Source organism: Maylandia zebra, linkage group LG18 (assembly GCF_041146795.1).
Source record: "Maylandia zebra isolate NMK-2024a linkage group LG18, Mzebra_GT3a, whole genome shotgun sequence".
NCBI lineage: Eukaryota > Metazoa > Chordata > Actinopteri > Cichliformes > Cichlidae > Maylandia > Maylandia zebra.
This window is the reverse complement of record NC_135184.1, coordinates 28,969,014-28,993,514: the sequence shown is the minus strand read 5'-3', so window position 1 is coordinate 28,993,514 and position 24,501 is coordinate 28,969,014. Positions and strand designations below refer to the sequence as shown.

The window sequence follows — 24,501 nt, the reverse complement described above, 5'->3', positions numbered from 1 at the left end:
AACATTAAAAGTGGCTTCCTATTTTATGCCCAACGAGACTGTTCTGTTTTGTGGGTTGGGATGGTGTAAGATGTCGACATTTGATTATCACAGGTTTTTTTTTAATTGACTCATATGCCTGTTGGGCACACCTCTGAACCCCCATCGAGAGGTCGTCCCGAATCAGCCTTTCAGGAAAGTAGCTATGCTGCCCTCTGCTGGTGTCAACCAATAAGGACATTGAAGAAAAGACAGCGACGTGCTAGTTACGGTAAATACAACCAGTTTTTATTTAGGCTACATAAATAAAGCCTTTTCGAGCATGGTGAACTATTTATTTATGTATTTGTTTATTTCTTTATCCATTCATTAATCTTTAAGGAAACTGTAATAATATTTGTCCGCGTGCTGTTACGTCATCATCACGCGTCAACGGCACAGTGCTTCTGTCTGACTTCTCTCACACGTGAGTAAAACGTTGCTTTACAGAAACGATATTAATATACACATTTTTCCGCAGAGTAACTTAGCAGTGTGGTTTAGTCATTCTTTAACATTTTGGGAAACCATCGTTTTTTTTTATTTTGGCAACGTTTTCGAGAGTTTGTGTTGTTGTTTGGAGTGCAGCACGTTAGCATGGACAGTCCCTGTGCCTGTTTGCATGTTTTAGTCGAACTCCTTCTAAAATAATGACAGCTTTATTTGTAGCCACTTTAACATTATGCCAATATTACCTTTTACCTGTAACAGCTTTTTAAAGTACAATCTTGATCCGTATATGTTGCTAGGAAAGTGCAAAATAGGTGCAGCTATTTATTGAAACTTGCAAATATGCACGGAAAGAGAGTATATAGAGCAAAAAAACAGTGTGTGCAATGCTAATGGGTTTGAAAGTCAGTATTTGGTATTCTTTATTCCAGCCTGGACCCTGTTAGGCAAGCTCCCTTCTCTCCTTACTTCCTTCTGATATGCTGACAACGATTTGAACCAAACATTTTTATTAATCACTCCAAAAGTCCTGTTCCTGCTGATCTTTAGTCCCATTCTTGAGTAATATGGTATTCCTCAGTCTGTTCTCCCTGTTTCCCTTCCTTAAGATTTTTTTTTCTAGCCACTCTTTCACTGAAACCATTTCCGATGAGGCTTCAGCGTAATCATCATCCATCTCTCAGGTTCTTTGCATAAGTGTTCTTTCCGATTTCTGAAAGACATGACTTTCAGATACTGTTAGCTTGCTGTAGGTAGCTTTTTAGACCTCCCAATGCTTCTTTTGTCCTTAAAATGTTCCCTAAATAGTTTTTTATTAGATTTTCTTCGGAGAATCACTTGTTTTTTCTTTGGAAATCACCTTTTCGCCGCACAGATACCATTTTATGCTGGTCAAATTGCGTTATCTTTAGCAGCTGATAACAAAATGTAACCAGTGTAAAACTGATTCTCTGCTAAGTTGTCTTTTATGTTTAGACACAGCGTTGGTTCAACCCTTAAGTTAGGTATTTTTTGTTTTGTTTTTAATGCTTGAATAACTCTGAAAATGGTGAGGTATGAGGACAAATGATTACATAAGCAGCCAGTGTCCAAAGAAAACTTTGGAAGACCTTCAAAGAGCCTGAAGCCCAAAGAGCCTTCGCTCAAGAGCTCTTTAGAAATCACAAGAACATCTGGGTCTGTGGAAGCAAAATATAAAGAAATGAGGGTTTGATCAAGTACTATATATCTATTGAAGTATAATAATCTGTCTTACTGGTAGCAAACATGCAGCAGTGTAATGAGATATGTTATGTAGTTAATTGGTTCAAATCTGCTTTAGAAACTAGCTTTATATTTCACTTGTATCCTCGTGGTTAAAGGTTCAAGATATGCTGTCAAAAGCAGAAGACAAGAAGCCACAGAAAGGGGGAGGAAAGAAGAGGAGGCATCCCGGAGAAGATGGAGGAGGAGAGAGGAAGAGGAGAGAAAGTCCAAAAGGAGAGAAGGGTCAGGGTGGCAAGAAGCGCTTGGACGCCCTCAGTGTGGGCTATTTCCGCCGTGTCGGAGAAAGGCTCAGTGAAGGCTTTGAAGATGATGAGGAGAGAGGTGAGAAAGGTCTTTTTTTCTGGGGATCTGAGTAAAGCACAGGACTGGAACTTTAAATAAGGGGTGCAGCAGAAGGTCACATTACACAGCACCATGTGCAGCCATGATTCATGAACTTTATCTTTTGAACTTGGCTGCCATAGGGAACAGAAAATCACAGACTAGTGATATGTGGAGCATCCTCTGCCGGCTTTGCTTGGATGAGGTCTGCTGAAGCAGACTTAGACTGTAGAGAAGAAACACATAAGCTGACAATTCATTAAATGCATTTTTTTCCAAGGTGTACATTTACTTATTCCATCTTCATAAATCGAATCATTTTTTCACATTTCTTGAACTGCGGGATATTGATCTGGTCGGTCAAGTACCAGAGGGGGCTGTTAATCAGTTTCAGCTGCTTTGGTGTTAATGGCATTAACAACAGGTGCACTAGAGGGGAAACAATGAGACAAGCCCCGAAACAGGAATGTCTGTACAGGTGACATTTTTCACTAGTTTTGCTTTTGGCTAGGGTCAGGTAACATGAGGTGATACATGGGCCCTACAGAGGTTGCACAGGTAGCCCAACTCCTACAGGATGTCACATCAATACGTACCATTGCCAGAAGGTTTGCTGTGTCTCCCAGCACAGTCTCAGGAGCATGGAGTAGATTTCATGCGACAGGCAGTTACTCTAGGAGACAGGGCCATAGAAGGTCCTTAAACTATCAGCAGGACCGATACCTGCTTCTTTGTGCAAGGAGGAACAGGTTGAGCACTGCCAGAGCTACAAAATGTAATTAATTATTTTTTTGAGCTGTTTATGTATAGTAGATTGAATATTTGTGAGTTTTGAGCACAGCACATAATCTGTGCACTGTACATACATCAGTTTGGCTGCTTTTCCCTTCAAGGTTGTGTCCTTAAAGTGGCGTCAGCATTCATGCTACATTTACGCTGGCTCACTTCTCGGAAGTTTTTTTAACCACTTCTACTTAAATTTTCTTTGGAGAAGAGGTTCAGGTTACAGGGAGCCAAATCTTTGTGTAAGTACTATCTTGGCTGGCCCAAAACCTCCTGTGTTTCCAGTGTACTCTTTACTCAGGATGGCACGCACCTCGACTGTTTATGCCAAATGTCCTGTCTCAGAATGTCACAGCCGAACTCCTCTGAACTCTGCTCCTCGCCACATTAGTTTGCTTTTTATTGGTTGATCTCACCTGGTTTATATCACCAGGATGTCCAAAAGAGGATAACAGGAAGTTGAGCCCCACGTGGAGCAAGAACAACTAAAGACAGCTCAAACTCCCCTGATTCACGATACACTGGTGCCATGAATCAGGGCCCAAAACAAGAGAGGTTTGATTATTTAAATAACAAACTAGAAGATAATTGGTGGTGGGTTCAATAAGTTAATTAAATGTGTTTTCACACAAAGCTTGGTCCAGACTGTGAAGGTCGCTCAGAAGCTGTGTTCTTGTGCTTTCTGACTGATTAATTTCTGCATTCCCACAAACGACCATCTGTTGGAGGAATTAGCTGACCACCATCAGTGCGAACATCTTCAGCTCTGCTCTGCCACAGAGCCGATGGTGAATGCGACACATAAATCACCTCCAGCCTTTCCAGTTGCTTATGTAGCGAAGCAGATGGCAGGTTTATTTACTAGCATTAGATCTGCTGTCACGTGTATATATAATGAAGAAAAAGAGGAGAAAGAAGAGAGAAGCCTGAATTGAAAAATGGTTTCAATCTGTGATTGATCGCCCTGTCCGTTTTATTTATTTATTTTAATCTCTATTTAATACAGTACCCACCACTACTTCATACCAAAGATGCCCACTCTGTTTTATGCTAATTAATTCATTGTGTTGACAAGTGATGTGTTAGTACGCAAAGTTGGTACTTTGTGTGTTTCTGGAGCAAAATCCTCCATTAAGTAATTGCTTTAAGAAAAACTGCCTGGAGCTGGATATAACCGTCTCTTGCACTGACCTCGACTTATTCACGTCATGCACTGATCTTAAATGACTGCTCATTGCACGTCCATTGCATCATTTTACCTTAAACATAACAAACAGCTTCCTCTCCCTCCTTCCATTATATTTCTGCTTTTAACTCCAGCAGCTTTCTTCTCTGTTTATACTCACCCCGTCTTTCACAGAGATGTTTGTGGAGAATGTCCTCACAGAAGTAAAAGGTAAAGCGGCCTTGGTGGCGACAGATCGGACCGGAAGCATCACTCTGCAGCGGCTGCTCCCGCTGTCCAGCCCCCAGCAGGTCGGGGAGGTGCTGGCTGAACTGGGTGGAGAATCGGGCTCAGAGTTTAAGGCGGTTTCTTGTGACCGGTGTGGAGGCCATGTTGTGGAGAGCGCAGTCAGACAGATGTCCAGGTGGATGGGTAAGTTCACACAAGTGTAAGTTTGCTTTACAAGTGAAATATCAATTCAGCTTCAGTTTAGTTTTATTTACACAGCTGTAAATTACAAAATCATTAACTTCAAAGTGATTTATATGGTAAGGTACCTACAATAATTCAGAGAAACCCCATCAATCAGATGACCCCCTATGAGTGAGCACTACTTTACTTTACTTTACTTTAAAAACTCTTTTTTTAAAGGGAAAAACCTCCAGTCAAACCAGGCTAAGGGAGGGTCGGCCATTTCCAGTGATCGGTTGGGAGTGATGCGAGGGGGGGAGGGAAATGAACTGTGGAAGCTGGAAGAAGGATAAGAGTGATAAGAAGGGAAAACATTCCCATTTTCTACTGTGACAGAGAACAGCTGCGGTTGAGAAAATCGCACCAACCTAACTCCTGGTAGGACTCTGTCCTTTTTAGAGTCTTCAGAGAAGGAATCCTCTCCGCCCACAGAGGAGGAGGGAGAAGAAAGCTGTGGCCTGTTGGAGGCTCAGGTGTTGTCTTTCAGTCAGGTGGTGAGGGACAACGCTGCCGAGTTCATCAGACATGTTCACGGCTCACACGTGGTCCGCACGCTTTTACACGTGCTGGGAGGCTGCCTCGGACCACCTCGCACCGAAACCCGTCCAGGTAAATGCACGCAGACACACACTCACGCTGGTATGAAAAAAATGACGATTTTTAGTGGATACTTTTTCCCATTTAATTAGTTAAACAAAACACTCAAAACAACTACCCCTGAGGGTTATAGTTGTAGGGCGTCGTATTGAAAAAAATAAAAAGTGTGTTGCACTACTCTCTCTCTGCTCGTTCATGTCATATATTACACTTGATTTGGTTTCTTGAATATATTTTTTTAAGGTCAACTTTGATCTTGGGTGCAAACAGTGAAGGTCTGGATCAAATCCTTAGCCAACCTAGGTGCTCACGCCCCCTCATTGCTGTCTATTTCCATAAAAAATTGTGGGTAATATAAAATCTTTGCTGCTTTTCACACTTGGTGTGACCTTGACCTTGAGCTGATTTTCACAAAATTGAATCAGCTCGAGCTGTTATTGGTACCAACCATCACACAAACTTCAATACAAGAGCAGTAAATTTAGGTCAAAGTAATGAGTGATGTCACAAACTAACCACCTCCTATCATCAGTTTAAATTTGCTCTTTACATAAATACATTTATATGCATATGGAACTGTACCTACTGCAGCCCACCCGCAGTACATTAACGGCCTACCATGGGGCTCCAGCCCTCACTTTGGGAATCCCTGTACTAAAATATGCAGCAACAGAGAACCGTGTGTGGTTGTTAGACCTCCAACAATGAGAAGCAACTTTATGCTGTTTTCTGAGCAGTTTTTGAGTTCCACAGCAGGATGCTCCTGTCTTTTTTTTCAGGCCATGTTAAGTGGGAAAACAAACAAGCCGAAAAATATAAATGACTAAACTAACCGAGCACTCAAAGCACTTTTTATTATTCACCCTGTTAAACGCACATTTGTACAAGCGCTTTTTTCTGTGCCTAAACACCTTTTCTTAACATTCACACACACTCACCCTCCAGCGGATATGCATGCAGACTGGAGGAGCCAGAGATCAAACCGGATCAGATATTCTGGATAATCCTCTGGTCTGCCTTCTAGATCATAATGATCATAATTTAGAAACAGGACTTCGTGTTTAAGATGTTCACATATGTCCTGCCAAAGGCCTGTTTTCCCATAGATTCTATAGAAACAGTCTTTTTGTAACCCAGGTACCCCTGTTAGCCAATAAAAGAATGGAGATTGAAAGCACTTAGCTGTTGGTAGGATTGTGTTTTCAGGCCTGGAAGCTACATCCATTATTTCACCCATAGATGAGTAGAATAAGCCGGCATCCATGTTTTTTTGGGGTTTTTTTGTGATCTTTACGTTTTGTCCAATTAGCAGCACATAAAGTATGCGGAGTTAACCTCTAGATGTTCCACTTTGCAAGATACCCATGCAGGCACAGGCTGTTATCACTGTAATCCGCTGACACCAAAGAACACGTGAAATACGATTATTCTCTGCCAGGTTCTGTAGCGATCCAGCTTGCTTTATTTGTTAGCTTTAGAGATAATGAGATCCCCAGGAAGCACAAGTCAAAAAGAATCTAAATACACATGCATAATGCGTGTATGCTAAGAGCTGACTGAGTTATGACTCAGAGAAAAAGTGCAAATTATGATACAAATTGCAGCAATTGGCTGAGAAGGCATGTAGAGTAGCTTAATTGGCAACACTGGCACTAGCTGACATTTGCTATACAGAGAAAGAGCTTTCGGTTCACCCTACGAAAAAAAAGCAATTTCTCCCATTTGGCCCAATGTCTCACTTCAGTTTCTTTTTCTGCAAGATGTAACAGAAGAAAAATACAGCTCTTGATCTGCTGGCTTTGTCAGTGCGCTTTTCTTTTGAGACTATGTCAGGCCCTTTATGCCAAGAGGTATATTCTTCTTCTTCTTCGTGTTTTCTCTGTTCATATTCTTGTTTTTAACCAGGAGGAAAAGAGCGAAGCATCCCTCCTCAGCTGACAGACTTTGAGATTCCCACTTCCTTCTGGTACGAGCTTAAAGATCTTACAGAGACCTTGATGGAAAACATTAATTGTAAGTCATCTTTCATAAAATAATTGGTGGTTTTATTATTATGTTGGAATTTAACTGTTGTTGTATGATAGATGTTTTAAGTAGGTCATTAAAAAAAGAAAGCAGCAGTGTTGCCTCCCTCTTCCTGTGCTCTCCTGACTCTTGTAACATTTTTCTGGGAATCTGAAAACCATAGAAGCTGTTTTTGAATGCAGGCGAGGATTCGGAGTAAAGTCAAAGGGGAATTGCCTAAAGGCAGTCTTGAACAGAACGCTGACCAGCATGTGTTTAGAATTTATGTGCTCAATTCAAATTCTTGCAGTCGTAATATCAAAACAAAATGAAATGGGCAGTAAATAAAGTGAGGGCAAATGCACACGCTGCAGAGAAGCCTAAGTGGCTTTTAGTAGAGCTCTGTGTCAGAAAGAAATGCTGTTTAGTCCACAGTTTTTCCATTAGTTAACGTGCACACACACACACACACACACACACACACACACACACACACACACACACACACACACACACACACACACACACACACACACACACACACAGTCTCTGATTGAAACTATAGGCTTTAAACTGTAAGCCATTAATCTGACAGAGCAATGGTGGAATCTGGCAGAGCAGACGCAGTTTAGCAGGCCTTGTAACATAAATTGTATTAAAATGAGATATTAAATGCAGTGTGGCTCCAATGCACGTTCAGTTTTCTGCATTTGGTGAATTTAAATTTTTTTTTTATGTCTGTGAGTTGAGTGATCAGAATTTTTTATTTGTCTATAATTTGAGGGAATAGAGTTGCAGTCGAAAGTTTGAACACATATTCACAATTTTCTGTCATTTGGCAAAAAACCCAAAGGTGGATAATTAAACATAACATGTATGGAATTGTGTAGTAAACATTATGTGTAACTTCCTTTAGACTTCAGCATTTCCCTTTAAATGTATTTCCTATGTTCCAGCTATCATACCAGGCTAACAAATATAGCTGGTGTCAACAAATACAACATCTATAATGGCTAAACAATAAAAACATAAACTATAGCTCAGTGCAAAATGACATTTATGTATCTCCCGAAAATCTGGGAAGGGTTATAAGGCCATTTCCAAGCAATTTAGAGTCCATCGCTCTGCAGGGAGAAGGATTATTCACAAGTGGAAAACATTCAAGGCATTCTTCCCAGGAGAGGATTCCCAGCAAATTCACCCCAAGTTTAGACTGCAATGCTCAAAGGAACTGCGAAAAAACAAAACGGACAACAAAACCCAGGAGCTACATTTCAGACACGACAGGCCACAGTTAAGATGTTAAATGTTAACATTCATGAGTGCACAGGTAGAAAAAGACTGAACAAGTACGGCTTGTTTGGAAGGATTGCCAAGACACAAAGCCTGTTAAAAGAACAGGAGGTGCCCACCAGGAGTGTTTTTTTTTTTCTTTCTTTTGCAGCCTGCAGCTTTTTTTAAATCTGCAGTTCTTCGAATGACCACTTGAGGCTGTACCCAGCTGTGGATTCAATCCATCCTTTCTTTTCCAGGATAATTGCTTAATAGCTGCGATTAAATAAACCCTCCTACATTAATTAAATTAGTCTGGTACAAAAAGCAATTTTATTTTCTAATTCTTCTCCTTCATAACTGTATGGAATTAGGTTTATTCTTATTCATTCATTTACCCATTGGGATATTTTAAAGAGAAATTATGAAAAAACTTCAGATGAGTGCTTGCTTCCAATTTCTTTTGACTGGTACTATTTCTTTAAAAATGTGGCCTCGATCACATTTTGCAGTTGTGGTGAAAGAAGAGTGTTTCAGTCTTATGATGGTCTCTCCTCTGGGTGGACCTACTTGTGGAAATGCTGCAAACATGCAACAGTGAATATTGTGTATTTTGTTAAGGCCGTTAGTACATAACACCTGCTTGTGTATGCAGTTTTACTCTTGTACTGCTGGTGGCAGTCACGCACTTGCAAAGACAGGGAAGACTACTACTACACAGTATTAAAGTATTCACACACAGTGTGTTTCAGTGTGGAAGCATCTTTTGTTTTGTTCATGATAGGGCACCTTTGTACTGGCAGGAAGTCTCAACGGTGCTTCTTCTCTTTGTAGTAAGTGTGACTGACGCTGTTGCCAGCGCAGTGTTCCAGACCATGCTGACTGTGTGTCACAGAAAACGGCCCAAACTCTGCAAACAGCTCCTCCGGCGCATCATGGAATACCTGACGAGTCGCAGCGCTGCTCCTGGAGTTAGGTAAGAGGCCAAAGTTTGCGTTTGTGAACCACTGAGTGTTTTTTCTTTCTTTATTTTAAGAATGTTGTGTTGTGTGACTTTTATTTCCCCGTAGTCCGCTTCTAGTCTTTCTGAAGGACCAGGCCTCCAGTCGCCTCATAGAGACCATCATACAGCTGTCCCACAAGCCACTTCTCCGCGGGCTCTACAAGAACCATCTCAAGGGCCAGCTGGTTGACCTCGCCCTCCATCCCATCGCCAACTTTCCCATCCAGAGGCTAACAGCAGCATCTGCCAAATACAAACTGGTAGGTCACACCTTGTGATTGAGAACGTGGGAGGGGTGATTTGCTGGAAATTTTCTCACCGGCTTCCTGGTGTCGTTCCTTTTTCCACAGTTCCTGAGAATATTTGATGAGCTGTTCCAGGGAGTGGAGGCAATCTTGGCCGCAGGTCACATGGGTGTGATAGTTCAGCTGGCAGAGAGCTGCGCAGAAAGTGAAGAGAGGCAGGACGAGATGATGCAATGCCTCCTCAATGTAAGCTTAAAAGAGGGTTTGTTGTTGAAGTGCAGGCCCACGTGGGCCCTGAGTGATTAGAACAACCTTTTTTTCATTTATCCCTGTGTTATGATTGGTGTTGATGGAGCATAACAACTACTTCATGTTTGATTTGTGGATAATGAAGCCCTGTCGATGTGTTGCCTCCCAGGCTTTCCACTGCGCTGAGCCTGGCTCTAGACACGTCGCCTGCCTCCCTCTCTTCATGTCTCTGCTCACCTATGAGGTGTACTATCACTCTGACACCGCAGAGGGCAACATAAGCACGGAGGTAAACTGCTGGGAGGAAAAACATTTGTTTGATTGTAATTGTAGTGTTGGCGTTTCAGCTGGACTAACAGTGCAGCGCTTCACCAAAATACATGTTTCATCAGTTGTCAGGGTTTTTTCTAGATCCCACTGACCTCCATATGTTACCACGGATCCCGGCTGGTCCAGGCACTGGCTAAATTCAAGGAGCGCTCACTCCTCCTCAGCAGCCTGCGCACTCTGAGCCCTTCGGACCTGCTCAGTATGGCTACTGACCCCGCAGGCAGCCACGTCCTCCAGGCCCTAATCACCACATCCAGTGACAAGGGCAGGGGGAAGATCCTAAAGAGACTTGAGGTACGTGATACTTAATTCAGAAAGCAAAATTACTTCAAGTATTACATGTGTAAGTTTTAATGATCATTCTCTTTCCGTATCACGCTCTTTGTTGTTTCAGGGTCAGTACGTCCAGATGGCCTGCTCCAGGTTGGGCAGCCGGGTACTCGAAGCCGTGTGGAACAGCTCTTCAGTCGGTCAGAGGCAAAGTATCGCACAGGAACTAGGTAATAATGACAAACATTCTCTCTCAGAATCCCACTTTCCCTGTGACTCACTTCCCTATTCATGACTTCTGTTCCTGTCTCTCCTCCCCTTCTCAGTTCCAAGTGAAAGCCAGCTGAGGGCAGATCAGTTTGCTCGTCACGTGTGGGCCAAATTTGCTCTCTCCCACTTTGCACACAGAAGAGCCCACTGGCAGGAAATTCAGACGGGCGAGTCCAAGAAGCGGAAGCTTTTCAGTGACATTCTTGAATGACAAGTGCATATTTGTGAAGAATTGTTTTGTTGTGATTTTCTTTTTGATGTAAATAAAAAAAAAAAAAATCTGAAAATATCTGTGTGTGTGCTGAATTAAAGTTTAGTTTTACCCAATGTATGCTATGGATTGTATGAATCAGCCTGACCTGTAGGGGGCACTGTAGGAACATGTATCATTTTAGACTTCATCCCATGGATGAGGTCTTCAGTTAACTAGAGCAACATTAGTTTAAATGTGTGAGCACGCAAGGCCCTTTTTAACATATTTTTAGTGTGTTGCTGAATAGTTACTGAATCCCCCTTATTTACACATTAACTAGGCACACACATAATAAACATGTAAAAGGGGTTTTGTTAGATTGGGGATGTAACAAAGAAAAGGAGTCAGATTCAAAGCATTTGTTAAAAAGCACCACCACCCACCAGTGAGTCTGACAATGAAATACATCTTAATCTTGAGCTCATCTAAATGTCATCTTTCCTCAGGATTCTTTCATGGAAATGCAAACAAATTCAGGCAGTTAGAAAATTGCTCAGTGCCTCAGCAGCGGGCAGGTTTTGTTGTTGGAGACACTTTTATTGATCATAAATTGATTTGAAGGAGGAAAGTCTTTATTTGGGAAGAGCTTCTCTTCTGAGAAGAATCACAGGGCTGGGAAGAGCAACCAGAAGAGAACCAGAGACTAAAGTACTCAAAATGCTGTCTATACAGTAGTGGGTGTGTTAAAAGCTGTTAATCCTTGTGGAATACCCCCACCCATCTTTCACTTGTCCTTTTAATCCATTTTATGAAACAAAGACTCAAAATACAGATGATAAAAATGGGCTAATTATTAAGGTGTTTCCAAAAGTAACCCAGTAAAGGAACTTGACTAAGATTTATGGCAGACTGATTTGGTATATCCAGATATTTTGATAGATCCTGTATACGTCCATTTAGCAATCTAGGGTTGCACACGTATATATATTTTGAGATGTGTATATTTGACTTCACAAATACATAAGTCACTTGAACCAAAGAGAGTGATATTACCAGCAGTGAAGAATCAGAATCAGAATTAGAATCAGAATGGGGTTTATTCCCAAATGTTGAGCAGGTTTACAACATTAGGAAATTGCTGCGGTGCTTCAGTGCAAACATGGTGTCATAAATAACACTTAAATAGACATGGAAAAAATAAAAGTAGGGATAAGAATTAAAAGTGCTACGTGGAAAGATATGTGCATGAGATATACATGAGATATATACATGAGAGTAAGAATTAAGAGTGCTACGTTGAAAGATATATACATGAGTGCAGGTGGTGATCAGTGCCAAACATGGAATGATACAGTGAACACAGCGTAGGGTCATGTGTTAGTGGCGGGGACAGTCATATGGTTATTGTTCATGTGTCCAACAGCAGAGGGGAAGAAACTGTTCTTATGGCGAGAGGTTCTGGTGCGGATGGACCGGAGCCTCCTGCCTGAGGGGAGCAGGTCAAATAGACTGTGTCCAGGGTGAGAAGGGTCAGCTGAGATCCGAGCTGCACGCCGCAATGTCCTGGAGGTGTACAGGTCCTGCAAAGATGGGAGTCTGCAGCCAATCACCTTCTCAGCAGAGCGCACAACACGCTGCAGTCTCTGTTTGTCCCTGATAGTGATATAGACCTGGTTATATCATTAATGTGTATATTCTTTGTGCTCTTGTTAGCTTCTATGTTACTTTTTCCAACAGGCTAACATGTGTCGTATAACATCAAGCGAACTGTATTTTCAGATACTGTAGCAAAATGCTTTTTCAAAAATAAAACTATAAGAAAACTATTTTGCTTACTTAGCAAAAAAATACACAAAAATAACTAGCTAAGGTAATAGAGAAAACACTAGGAACCACAAATGCTAATAGTAGTGCTGCATTCATAGAGAGTATAAAACCATAAATAGTTTAAGAAAAAAGATGCTAGTACTGAAGAAAAATTAAGCTAGCACTAGCATTAAGTATTAGCATAATTAGCATTAAGCGCCTCAAACCTGCATTTTATTTGGCCACCAGATGGCGATAGCTGTGGTTGTAAAAAGACTTCTGGTCCTATAGAAGTATATGAGAAAACTTGAGGTTACTCTATTCCGTAACCCCTGTTCTCTGATAATATGAGTGAGTTGTCTCACTATGGGGAACGCTCTCTCAGCGTTGTCCTCAGAAGCCTCCATATCATTACTCCAGCCAGTATTGGCTGGCAGTTGTGACGCTTGCGTCAGGGAGGGGCCACCCTCCTCCTTATAAAAGGGTGTGACGCAGCGTCACCCGTCATTGACCCGTGCTGGAATAAGCCAATTGGATCGCCTCAACAATCCAGTGGGAAATGCGTTGTTTGCTAACGGGCTTGCCAAGATGTGGTTTAGCCCACACGATTCCTCAAATACCCTCCACTTGTTCTCATACAATGATCTTGTGGAGGGGGCTCTAGCACTCTGAATAGTGGCTATAACCCCCTGGGGGAGTCCTGCCGTACTCAGATTCAACCTCTCATGGGCCAAGCGCACAGGGCGAGGCGCTCGGGGTGAGGGTGAAAAATCTCCCCCCTGGCTTGGGAGACTAGGTCTCGTCGGAGAGGGAGAGGCCAAGGTTCGCTCCACAAGAGGGGCATAATCTCCGCTAACCAATGGGACCTCATCCACCTTGGGGTAATCAATATCATTGTTAGCCCTCTCTCTCTCACTCTGGATAGAGTGGGAGAAATTAAGGCCAATGGAGGGAACGCGCATAAGCAGAGCATGTGGCCAGTTGTGAGCTAATGCGTCTACCCCTAGCGGAGCCTCCTGGTCCCTCAGGGAGAAATACAGTGGACACTGAGCGTTCTCCCTCGAGGCAAACAGATTAACCTGTGGCTGGCCAAAGCGGGTCCAGATTTGGGTCACCACATGTGGGTGCAGGGTCCAGTCCCCCTACTGCGGGTTTCCCCTGGACATTAAGTCTGCTCCCAAGTTCAGAGCTCCTGGAATGTGAGTAGCTCTCAGTGACAACAGATTGATGCTGCTCCACATTATCAGTCTGCGAGCCAGCATGTGCAAAGGACGGGAACGTAACCCGCCCTGTCTGTTCATTTACGCCACAACAGTGGTGTTGTCTGTTCTGATCAGAACATGGTGGTTTCTCAACAGGGGAAGGAAGTGTCTCAGTGCTGGAAATGCTGCTAGCAATTCTAGCCAATTTATGTGAGCATCCCTCTGTTGTGAGTCCCAGCTGCCGCTCACTGCTCTGCCCTCGTGAGTGGCACCCCAGCCCGTGAGACTCGCGTCCACGGTCACCACCTTTCTGGCTGTGACAGCCCCCAGTGACACCCCCTGAGTGAGAAATGTGGGATTTCTCCAACAGTGGAGTGCTGCAGCGCAGTCTGCTGTCACTCTGATATGGCGGTGGGTATGGCGCTTTCGATTCAGTCTCAGTGATGCAACCCATCGCTGAAATTCCCTCATATGCAGTCTGCCTAGTGGAATGACCGCCAGTGAAGACGCCATTAATCCCAGCATCTGCAGACATTTTCTGAATGGGAGATATCTTCCCAACTGAAAAATGCCGGCATGTGATAGCATTTTTTTTACTTTGTCCACAGAGAGACACGCTCTGTACGAGGCGGAGTTTAGAGCTATTCCTATGAAAGAGATGGCCTGAGCTGGCTGCAGGACACTCTTTTGGTAGTTTATGGTGAAACCCAGAGCCATCAGATGATCCACTGTCAACCTGGTGTGCTCTCTTCCCATTATTTCTGACTCTGATAGCAGCAGCCAATCATCTATGTATGTTGCTATGCGATGCCCCGCCTCTTCAGTGGGGCTATGGCTGCCTCTGTGCATTTCACAAATACCCGAGGGCTCAGTGAGAGACCAAACGGCAGGACCTGGTACTCATACATTCTGCCCTGAAACGCAAAGCGCAGGAATTTTCTGTGAGGCGGGTAAATAGGGATGTGAAAATATACGTCCTTCAGGTCTATTGATGTAAACCAATCGCCTGGGCGCACTGCATGCAGCAGGGTGGTGGTCGTCAACATCCTGAATTTGTATGACCTCAGATGCTGATTCAGAGCCCGTAGGTCCAATATCGGACACAGTCCCCCGCCCTTCTTGGGCACGAGAAAATACTTTGAGTAAAAGCCGCATTGGCTCTGCTCCTGGGGTATTTCTCGTACTCCTCCCTTTGATAGCAAGGTAGTTATTTCTTCTTGCAGGATCCTGGCTGATTCGCCTTTTGCAAGAGAGAAAATCACTCTGTGAAATCTGGGAGGGGTGGTTGCGAATTGCAAACGATAACCTCGCTCTAATGTCCTCACAACCCATTCTGGCGCAGCGAGAGCTCACCATTTCTCTATTCTTGCTGACAGCGGCCCCAAAGACAGGCGCTCCACAGTAGACGGAGCTCTGGCTCCCTCTTGTGGCGGAAACTGGTCCTTCGGGCCAGACCCGACTGCACATGCACGGGCTTGCTTGACCAGCGCTTATGGGGCCGGACACCACTGAGGGAATCAACCCCGGTGGTGTCTGGGTGCGTGGGGGCATTATGTTTTTCAACATACTTTCTGTGTTTTTCACACATTTTTCCCGTGACCTTGGCAACATGCCTGGATGCAACGGGTGAGTTTTTAATAAACAGTGTGTTTTGTGAGACTGACATGCTTGATTCAGCTGAACAATGTCTCGTCGTCTCTTTGTTGAAATGCGCTCTGTGGGATCCAACTCAAGTCCCAGGAGTTGAAAGGTGGAGGCAGAACACACTTCTCCGAACGGGCTCCGGAACTGAGCCCTGGAGTGAACTTGGAGCCCGGGCTGGTCCGGCTCCAATCTCCCCGTGGGGGATGTTAGGCAGTCCACTTCTTCTTGTGGTCTGACTGCTTGGCTGGTGATGGGGCACCCTGAGCGGCAGCAGGCGGGACATGTTTCCTGGGCCAGTGGGTCTTAGGGTTCTGCAATCCTAGGGGACCCTGGACCGCGAACTGCGGGGCTGGGCGGCCAGGGATTTTAAACGTCGGCATGCCGGCTGGAGACCTGAGCGAACGTGCGGCGACCTGGTGGAGGCGGGGGCGCAGCCTGGGTCTTCCTAGGGAGACACAGCTGCAGGGCCTCTCCCTCTTTCTTTTCTCTCGCAACATCTTTGCATGGTGGCAACGGCGGTCCCGAAAAGGCCAGCGGGGTCGATGCTTTCGTCCAGAATGTCACGTTTTTCTCTGTCCGAAAGCCCCGACAAGTTCAGCCATCTTGCCCTCTCCTGTAGGACGATGATGCTGAGGGCTCTGCCCGCCGCTTGTACTGCTGCTCTAGTGAGGTGGAGACACTGGTCCGTAAGTACGCCCAGCTCTTCCCACAGCTCGCTAAATTCAAATTCAAATTCAAATTTTATTTGTCACGTACACAGTCATACACAGTACGATATGTAGTGAAATGCTTGGACAACTGCTCGTGACCTAAAGAAAACAAAAAAGGAAAGGCTATGAATAAGATAGGAAATAAATATGAAAAATTAAAAAGGGTAAATTTAACTAGGAAGGAATAAAATATAAATTAAGGTTAAAAATGAAATAACTGTACAACACAAATTAGAATGAAGGGTAAATTTAACTGGGAAGAATAAGATAAAATATATAAATTAAAGTTGAAAATAAAATAACTGTACAACAAAATACACAATACACAATATAGAACTATATAAGAATGTATGAAGAAATCTAAATATAAATAAATATATACACAATAACAGCAGCTGTACAAGTATTAACTGGAAATGAAGAATATAGTGACCAGTGTTGTGCAAAAACAATGTCCAGAAAGTCCAGTGTGTGTGTAAGAACCATATGTGTGGGTCAGTACTGTGTGGTGGTGTGATTGAGAGACCGTATCGCCTGCGGGAAGAAGCTCCTCCTCAGTCTCTCTGTGTTGGTCTTCAGGGAGCGGAATCGCTTTCCTGACCTCAACAGAGAGAACAGTCTGTTGTTGGGATGGCTGAGGTCCTTCACGATCTTCCTGGCCTTGGTCCAGCACCGCCTGCTGTAGATTGAGTGCAGGTCAGGGAGCGGTCAGGGAGCGGATGGTGCGCTCAGCTGACCGCACAACCCTCTGTAGAGCTCGTCTGTCCTGCATGGTGCTGTTCCCGAACCAGGTTAAGATGTTTCCCGCCAGGATGCTCTCTATGGTGCACGAGTAAAAGTTCCTGAGCACCTTGGAGGGCAGTTGGAAGTCTCTCAAGCGTCTGAGGTGGTAGAGACGCTGTTGGGCCTTTTTCACCACGGTGTTGATGTGACAGGACCATGACAGGTCCTGCGTGATGTGAACTCCGAGGTATTTGAAGCTGTCCACTCTCTCCACTGGGCACTCGTTGATGATGGGGGTCTGGTAGTTCCTCTCCTGCTTAGTGCTGAAGTCCACTATCAGCTCCTTTGTCTTACTGACGTTTAGAAGGAGGTTGTTCCTCTGGCACCAGTTCTCCAGATTCCTAATCTCCTTCACGTAGGCCGTCTCGTTGTTATCAGAGATCAGGCCCACCACGACGGTGTCGTCAGCAAACTTGATGATGGTGGTGGAGCTGGTAGTGGCCACACAGTCATATGTGTACAAAGAGTACAGCAGGGGGCTCAGAACACACCCCTGGGGGGCTCCAGTGCTGAGAGTGGTGGAGGCTGAGACATGTCCGCCCATCCTTACTGCCTGTGGTCTGCCAGTTAGGAAGTTGGAGATCCACTGACACATAGATGAGCTGAGTCCCAGATGCTCCAGCTTGGTGGTGAGTGTGGAGGGAATTATGGTATTAAATGCAGAGCTGTAGTCTATGAAGAGCATTTTAACATAATTCCCCCTTCTAGTGTCCAAGTGAGTGAGTGATGTGTGGAGGAGATGAGAGATGGCATCGTCTGTGGAACGATTTGGACGGTAAGCGAACTGTAGTGGGTCCAGTGTGTCTGGTAGTGAAGAAATGATGAAGTCTCTGACCAGGCGTTCAAAGCACTTCATCACTACTGAGGTGAGGGCTACAGGGCGATAGTCATTGAGAGAAGCAGGGTGGGGTTTCTTCGGGACAGGAACAATGATGGACTCTTTGAAGCATGTGGGGATCACCGACTGAGATAAAGAGATGTTGAATATCTCAGTGAACACAGGAGCTAGCTGGTATGCGCAGTCTCTTAGGATACGACCTGGGATGCCGTCTGGTCCTGCTGCTTTCCTGGTGTTTACTCTCTTGAAGGCTCTCCTTACTTCATGCTCGGAGATGACGAGCACGTTTCCGGTGCTGGCAGTATCTTCCTGTCTAGCATCCGGGTTTGCAGCAGCCTGGTCCTGGAGCTTCGCCGAGTAGGCTAGCAGGAGCGATGAGGCGTTCAATGCCCTCGCGGTGGTGGCAACCGATTTATACGCCTTGTCAGCCAGGGAGGACTGCAAGCGTTCGGCCTTGGAGGGCAGGGACAGACCAGATGACATGGAAAGTTTCTGGTTTGGGTGGAGATGAGAAGCCACCAGATTCTCCACTGTGGGAATTTGGTAGATGCCCTTCTCCTTCATTCCAGCGCAGTCAAACACCGCCGCTCCCTGCACGGGGTTGGGTGACAAAAATGGCTTTGCCCAGCAGCGTGTGACCTCGTCCACGCATTCGGGGAAAAGCGGCAGTACCTGCTTAGTAGTGCGCTTTGCTTTGGGGAGCATTTTACCCCTCGTACCGTGAGGTCGAGGTCTCCATTGTCACCGCGGGCCATGGGATTGTCAGCTTTTCAGCTGCCCGTTTTGCAACGTCAAATAGCTCCATGCCGCGGGACTGTGTGCCGGGGTTATCACAATCGGCTCCTTGTGTCACAGAATGCCGACCAGAGGGGGCAAAGAAAACGTCGTCATCCTCGTCCGAGACGAGATGTTCCGACGCTCCCTCAGAGGATTCGCTGAGTAGCTCGTCATTAGCCTCGAGGGAATCAGACAACATAGCTTCGCAGCTGACCTCGGCATCATCCACCAGCGGGAGGACGATATCCATCTCGTCGACCCAGCTGGTGCCTGGTATGGCGGACTCAGTGTGCTCCATTGGTGGGCCGATTGGAGAAGACATTGGGTCCTTCTTCGACAGGCTAGCCTGGCGGGCTAGCCTTCGGCGAATGCTTTTAGGGTGAAGCGAGCGGAGTGTTCGCATATACCCGGTGTCGAAATAGCCGGGCGTGTTGCAGCCCGAGGCACATCACACACGCGTCATGTGTATCTGAACCTGAGATTTTGCAACCGCAGGGGCAAATTCTGGGCAGCGGTTTGCAGTCTGCCATATTAAGGAAGCTTGGTGTAGCTAGCTTGGAATGGCTGGACGGCTAACGCTGATTTTTTTTTTCTTCTCTCGGTCGGGTAGCTATGGTGAGTTAGTATGACCTAGCTAGTGTGGTGGCTAGCGCTTGTGCTACTTGGCTTGGTGACCGTGTGTAGCAAAGACAGTTAGCTTGGTCAGCTAACTGTTGTGCTAGGTGCGTGGTGGCAGCTGACACACTCTCCGACCTGGCTCTGTGGTGAAGAGCAGGTGACTCAAAACGCAAGCCGTGCTAGCGCCCAGTGACCAAGGTGTTAGCTTGCTCGTGTGGACAGTTAAGCTAGCACTCGCGTTCACAGTCAGGAGAGATGAGGTTTCTAAGAAGCGAGAAGAGGAAATTGAATGATGGGTGACGCTGCGTCACACCCTTTTATAGGGATGAGGGTGGCCCCTCCCTGATGCAAGCATCACGACTGCCAGCCAATACTGGCTGGAGTAATGATATAGAGGCTTCTGAGGACAACGCTGAGAGAGCTTTCCCCATAGTGAGACACCGAAACGAATGTTTGAAAGAGAACAGGTTTCTGTAAACAGTTTCCTTTTGATTTTACCCTGTCACTCATTTTGGGTCATATGAAATAAAAAGTTGATTTTATTTAATCAACGTTGGCCATACTGTGGTATGAAACCGCATGCTCATTGGCTAATGACCTGTCAATCCCAAGCCGTTAGCCAATGAACACGTGGTTTCACAGTCAGAGCAGCCCTTTTCATCACATCCATTTCTTTTGCAACCAAAATGGAGATGGTGGAAACCCTCACGTTCACATCGGGACTCCAGAAATCAAAATCAAATCAAATCAAATCAAATCACTTTTATTGTCATATCACATGTGCAGGTACATTGGTACAGTACATGTGAGTGAAATTCTTGTGTGCGAGCTTCACAAGCAACAGAGTTGTGCAAAATACAATAATGTAAACAAGCAAAATACAAGAATGGCTACATCTGAAACTAATAAATATATGTACAATATATAATAGTATATGCATTTCTGGATGTGTATACTAAATATTTTCCTACGTGTGTGTGTGTGTGTGTGTGTGTGTGTGTACCCATATTTTACAAATTAAATAGAGTAAACAATAAATAAAATATATAAAAATATACAGAGTTGAGACATGTGCAAAACAGTGGCATTACTGTACAGCATAGGTGTCAAACTCTGGCCCGCGGGCCAAATTTGGCCCGCAGCCTAATTACATTTGGCCCGCGAAGCCATACCAAATTACTATTAGAGCTGGCCTACTGGTATTATACAGCTAATATATATATTGTTTAGTATTAAGCTTTGCTTGTTCCATATTCAGTTTTCCAGCAAAACTTATTTGAGTCTATAAGAAAAGATTCATTCTTATATCTGGAGGAAGATTTTTTTTTCAATAAATATTAATGTTAGCCCGGGACTTTGTTCCAGTTTTGAATTTTGGCCCACTGTGCATTTGAGTTTGACACCCCTGCTGTACAGTATGGAGTGCATAATGTTGAAGTTCCAGTAGTGAAGGTGAGGTGTCTATGACGTGTTCAGCAGTCTGATGGCCTGGTGGAAGAAGCTGTCTCTCAGTCTGCTGGTACGGGACCGGATGCTGCAGAACCTCCTTCCTGATGGAAGCAGTCTGAACAGTTTATGGCTGGGGTGACTGGAGTCCTTGATGATCCTCCCCGCTTTCCTCAGGCAGCGCTTCCTGTAGATGTCTTGGAGGGAGGGAAGCTAACCTCCAATTATCCGTTCAGAGCACCGCACTACTCGCTGGAGAGCTTTGCAGTTGTAGGCGGTGCTGTTGCCATACCAGGTGGTGATGCATCCAGTGAGGATGCTCTCAATGGCACAGTGATAGAAGGTCCTGAGGATGCGGGGGCTCATGCCGAATCTTTTCAGTCTCCTGAGAAAGAAGAGGCGCTGCTGCGCCTTCTTCACTGTTTTGTTTGTGTGTACTGACCACGTAAGATCCTCAGCCAGATGTACACCAAGGAACCGGAAGCTGCTCACTCTCTCCAGAGCAGCGCCGTTGATGATGATGGGGGTGATGTGCTCTCAATGGCACAGTGATAGAAGGTCCTGAGGATGTGGGGGCTCATGCCGAATCTTTTCAGTCTCCTGAGAAAGAAGAGGCGCTGCTGCGCCTTCTTCACTGTTTTGTTTGTGTGTACTGACCACGTAAGATCCTCAGCCAGATGTACACCAAGGAACCGGAAGCTGCTCACTCTCTCCAGAGCAGCGCCGTTGATGATGATGGGGGTGTGTACTTCTCTGCACCTCCGGAAGTCCACTATCAACTCCTTTGTCTTTGCGACGTTGAGGGTGAGATGGTTGTCTTGACACCAGTGGGTCAGGGCGCTGACCTCCTCCCTGTAAGCCGTCTCATCACCATTGGTGATAAGACCCATCACTGTAGTGCCGTCCGCAAACTTCACAATGATGTTGGAGTTGTTAGTGGCTGTGCAGTCGTAGGTGTAGAGTGAGTATAGGAGAGGGCTCAGTACACACCCCTGTGGAGCACCAGTGTTCAGTGTGATGGGGGATGAGGTGATGCTGCCCAGTCTGACCACTTGGCGTCTGTCAGACAGGAAGCTAAGGATCCAGCTGCAGAGGGAGCTGCTCAGTCCTAGATCCTGCAGTTTCCTGTCCAGCTTCGAGGGAACGATGGTATTGAATGCTGAGCTGTAATCTACAAACAGCATTCTCACATACGTGTCTCTCTTCTACAGGTGTGACAGGGCAGTATGTAGTGTCAGGGCTATGGCATCATCAGTGGACCTGTTGTGGCGGTATGCGAACTGTAGAGGGTCCAGTGAGTCGGGTAGTGCAGAGCGGATGAAGTCCCTGACCAGCTTCTCGAAGCATTTGCTCACGATGGGGGTCAGGGCTACAGGTCGCCAGTCGTTCAATGAGGAGATGGTGGAGGATTTGGGTACAGGGACGATGGTGGCCATTTTGAAGCAGGCTGGGACTACAGACAGAGAGAGGGAAAGGTTGAAGATGTGTGTGAACACTCCAGCCAGCTGAGCCGCGCATGACTTGAGGACGCGGCCGGGAATCCCGTCCGGACCAGTAGCTTTGCGTGCGTTCACCTTCCTGAAGCACTTCCGCACATCCTCCTCAGACACAGTGTGCGCACTGACGTCATCCGCGGTGCGCACACTGTCCGGTCTCATGGTGTTCGCTGTGTCGAATCTAGCGTAGAATACGTTTAGATCCTCACACAGAGAGGCCGTGGTCTGCGGTGTGCTGGGTTTCCCTCTAAAGTCTGCGATCGTGTTTAGTCCCTGCCACATACTCCGAGGGTTGTCAAACTGTTGCTCCACCCTGTCCCTGTACTCACGTGGGAGGAGATCACAGTAGCTATATCAGTCTTTTATGTCCACATGAATCCAAGTTCTATAGAGTTTGCTGTTATTTGTAGAGAAATAGTCCTGTGGATTTCAGTTAGCTAAAATTAAACCTAATCTTAGCACAATAATGCTAAGCTAAGTTCCAAATAGTGATGGGTCGGTCGCGAACGAAATGGCTCTTAGAGCCGGATCTTTGATGTGAACGACGCGAGCCGGCTCCTTATCGCAAGCCATGGGGTTTTTTTTCTTTCTCTCACCCTCTCTCGCACTTTTTTCCGCTTTACTCAGCATGCGAGGAAGAGGGGGGAGGGGCAGTAGTTGCACTCAGTAGCACAGGAACAGAGCAGGAGGGAGAGACAGAGAAAGAGCCAGGGACAACAACCTCACATTAGAAAGGTATAGTAATCATCCACAACTATTTTCAGTTCCAGATGATAAAGGATTCAGAAAGTTTATTCATGCAGGTCCATATGACAGAGAATATGCATGTTCTTTTTGTTTTCATATTATAATTTATATTTAACTGTGTTTTGGTTTGCAGTGTTTTGTGTTGTTTCACTTTAAATTTGTAAAAGGAAAAAGCTGAAAATTTAAATAGTTAAAAGTTGAAATGTGAATAGTTGATTTTTGTATTATATGATTTATTTATTACATTTTATGTGGAGTGAATAAATAAAAGTATATTTACGGTGGCCCCTACAGACAAAGCACATACAAAATTCAAATCACGTACAAACTCTGAAACGCGTACAAACTCCAAAACACGTTAAAACATGTAAAAACTCCAAAACACATACAAACTCCAAAACACGTACAAACTCCAAACCGCGTAAAAACTCAGAAGCACATAAAAACTCAAAACACGTACAAAAGACAACAGAAGTGCTCCAGGATGCTAGGGGCAGTGTTGAGCTTTTGTTACCTAGTGGCTACACAAGCCAGCAAGTACCAACGACCGGATTTGGTGTGTGGTAATAACAGGTAAATGAACTTTTTTTTTTTTTTTTTTAAATATTTGACTATATATGAATGCTTGTGTATAAATACATAAACAATACACATATACTTTCATGCTTTCAATTGTGTAATTTAAGTGATCTAGGTAGCTCTGTTTTGGAAGTTCAGTTCATGCTAGAAATGTGTTTTGGAGTTTGTACGTTTTTTGTCTCTAGGGGCCACCGCATATATTTATATATAAACATATATAAATAAAACCACTTTTTTTGTACATTAGTAATTCCTTTTGTGCATAATTTTATATTATTGTTAATAATAAGTTAATTAAAGCAACAAAACAACCTGAAGAGCCGGTTCGGAGCCGAAAGAGCCGGAAATCCCATCAAAGTTCCAAATGCCCATGAAAGTAAAGACAACATTGAGAACAGATCTACTCAGCTCCTTTAACCTCCTAAGACCCGAACTCTTCCACTGCATGCATTTTTATTTCTCTTTGATATTTGGGCATATTGGGACCCGATAAATATAAAAACAAAGGATTACCAGATTTTTTGAGAGCCACATATGAGGATATTCATTTAAAATTTCGATAGAACAGTAGCAGTATAATGTCCTTGAAAGTGGATATCAGGCCCTTGTAGAGCAAAATTGAGTATTCTGGTCTAAACAACCCAAAATGTGATGTCCACATATGTGGACGCCAGGTCCTAGCAGGTTAAAGTGATTGATTTATAGCAGTGATTAATAAATAAATAAACTTTCTCTAGTTCTACAGAGTGAATCTTTTTTAGGGTTGCCATATTTTGCAACACACGGCTTTGCTTACACGTTTTGACCTGCTATTAATCCACATTACTGAAAATGTGGGGAGCACTGTGTGGGGAATTCAGCGCATAATGAGTTTGTTATTACAATCCCCTGGCCTTATTGTTCACCGCAGCTTTGACCAAAACAATTTTTATTACATCAGCGGGAGAT

The 24,501-nt window shown here is 44.7% G+C and overlaps 1 protein-coding gene across 1 annotated transcript; it reads left to right on the top strand.

The window, feature by feature from the left end:
• Positions 1-211: 211 nt before the first annotated feature.
• On the top strand, positions 212-11,006 carry nop9 (NOP9 nucleolar protein). Its single transcript, XM_004565337.4, has 13 exons — positions 212-250; positions 361-445; positions 1,830-2,055; positions 4,199-4,435; positions 4,874-5,083; positions 6,977-7,084; positions 9,182-9,323; positions 9,418-9,610; positions 9,701-9,841; positions 10,014-10,133; positions 10,256-10,468; positions 10,569-10,674; positions 10,771-11,006. The coding sequence occupies exons 3-13, from the start codon at positions 1,839-1,841 to the stop codon at positions 10,923-10,925; spliced, it is 1,842 nt and encodes a 613-aa protein (XP_004565394.3). The 5' UTR covers positions 212-250; positions 361-445; positions 1,830-1,838; the 3' UTR covers positions 10,926-11,006.
• Positions 11,007-24,501: the final 13,495 nt, after the last annotated feature.

Coding starts and splice junctions, on each gene's coding strand:
- nop9 (XM_004565337.4), top strand. CDS start 1,839: ATGCTGTCAAAAGCAGAAGACAAGAAGCCACAGAAAGGGGGAGGAAAG. Junction 5,084..6,976: donor TCGCACCGAAACCCGTCCAG/GTAAATGCACGC, acceptor GTTTTTAACCAG/GAGGAAAAGAGCGAAGCATC. Junction 9,611..9,700: donor CATCTGCCAAATACAAACTG/GTAGGTCACACC, acceptor CTTTTTCCACAG/TTCCTGAGAATATTTGATGA.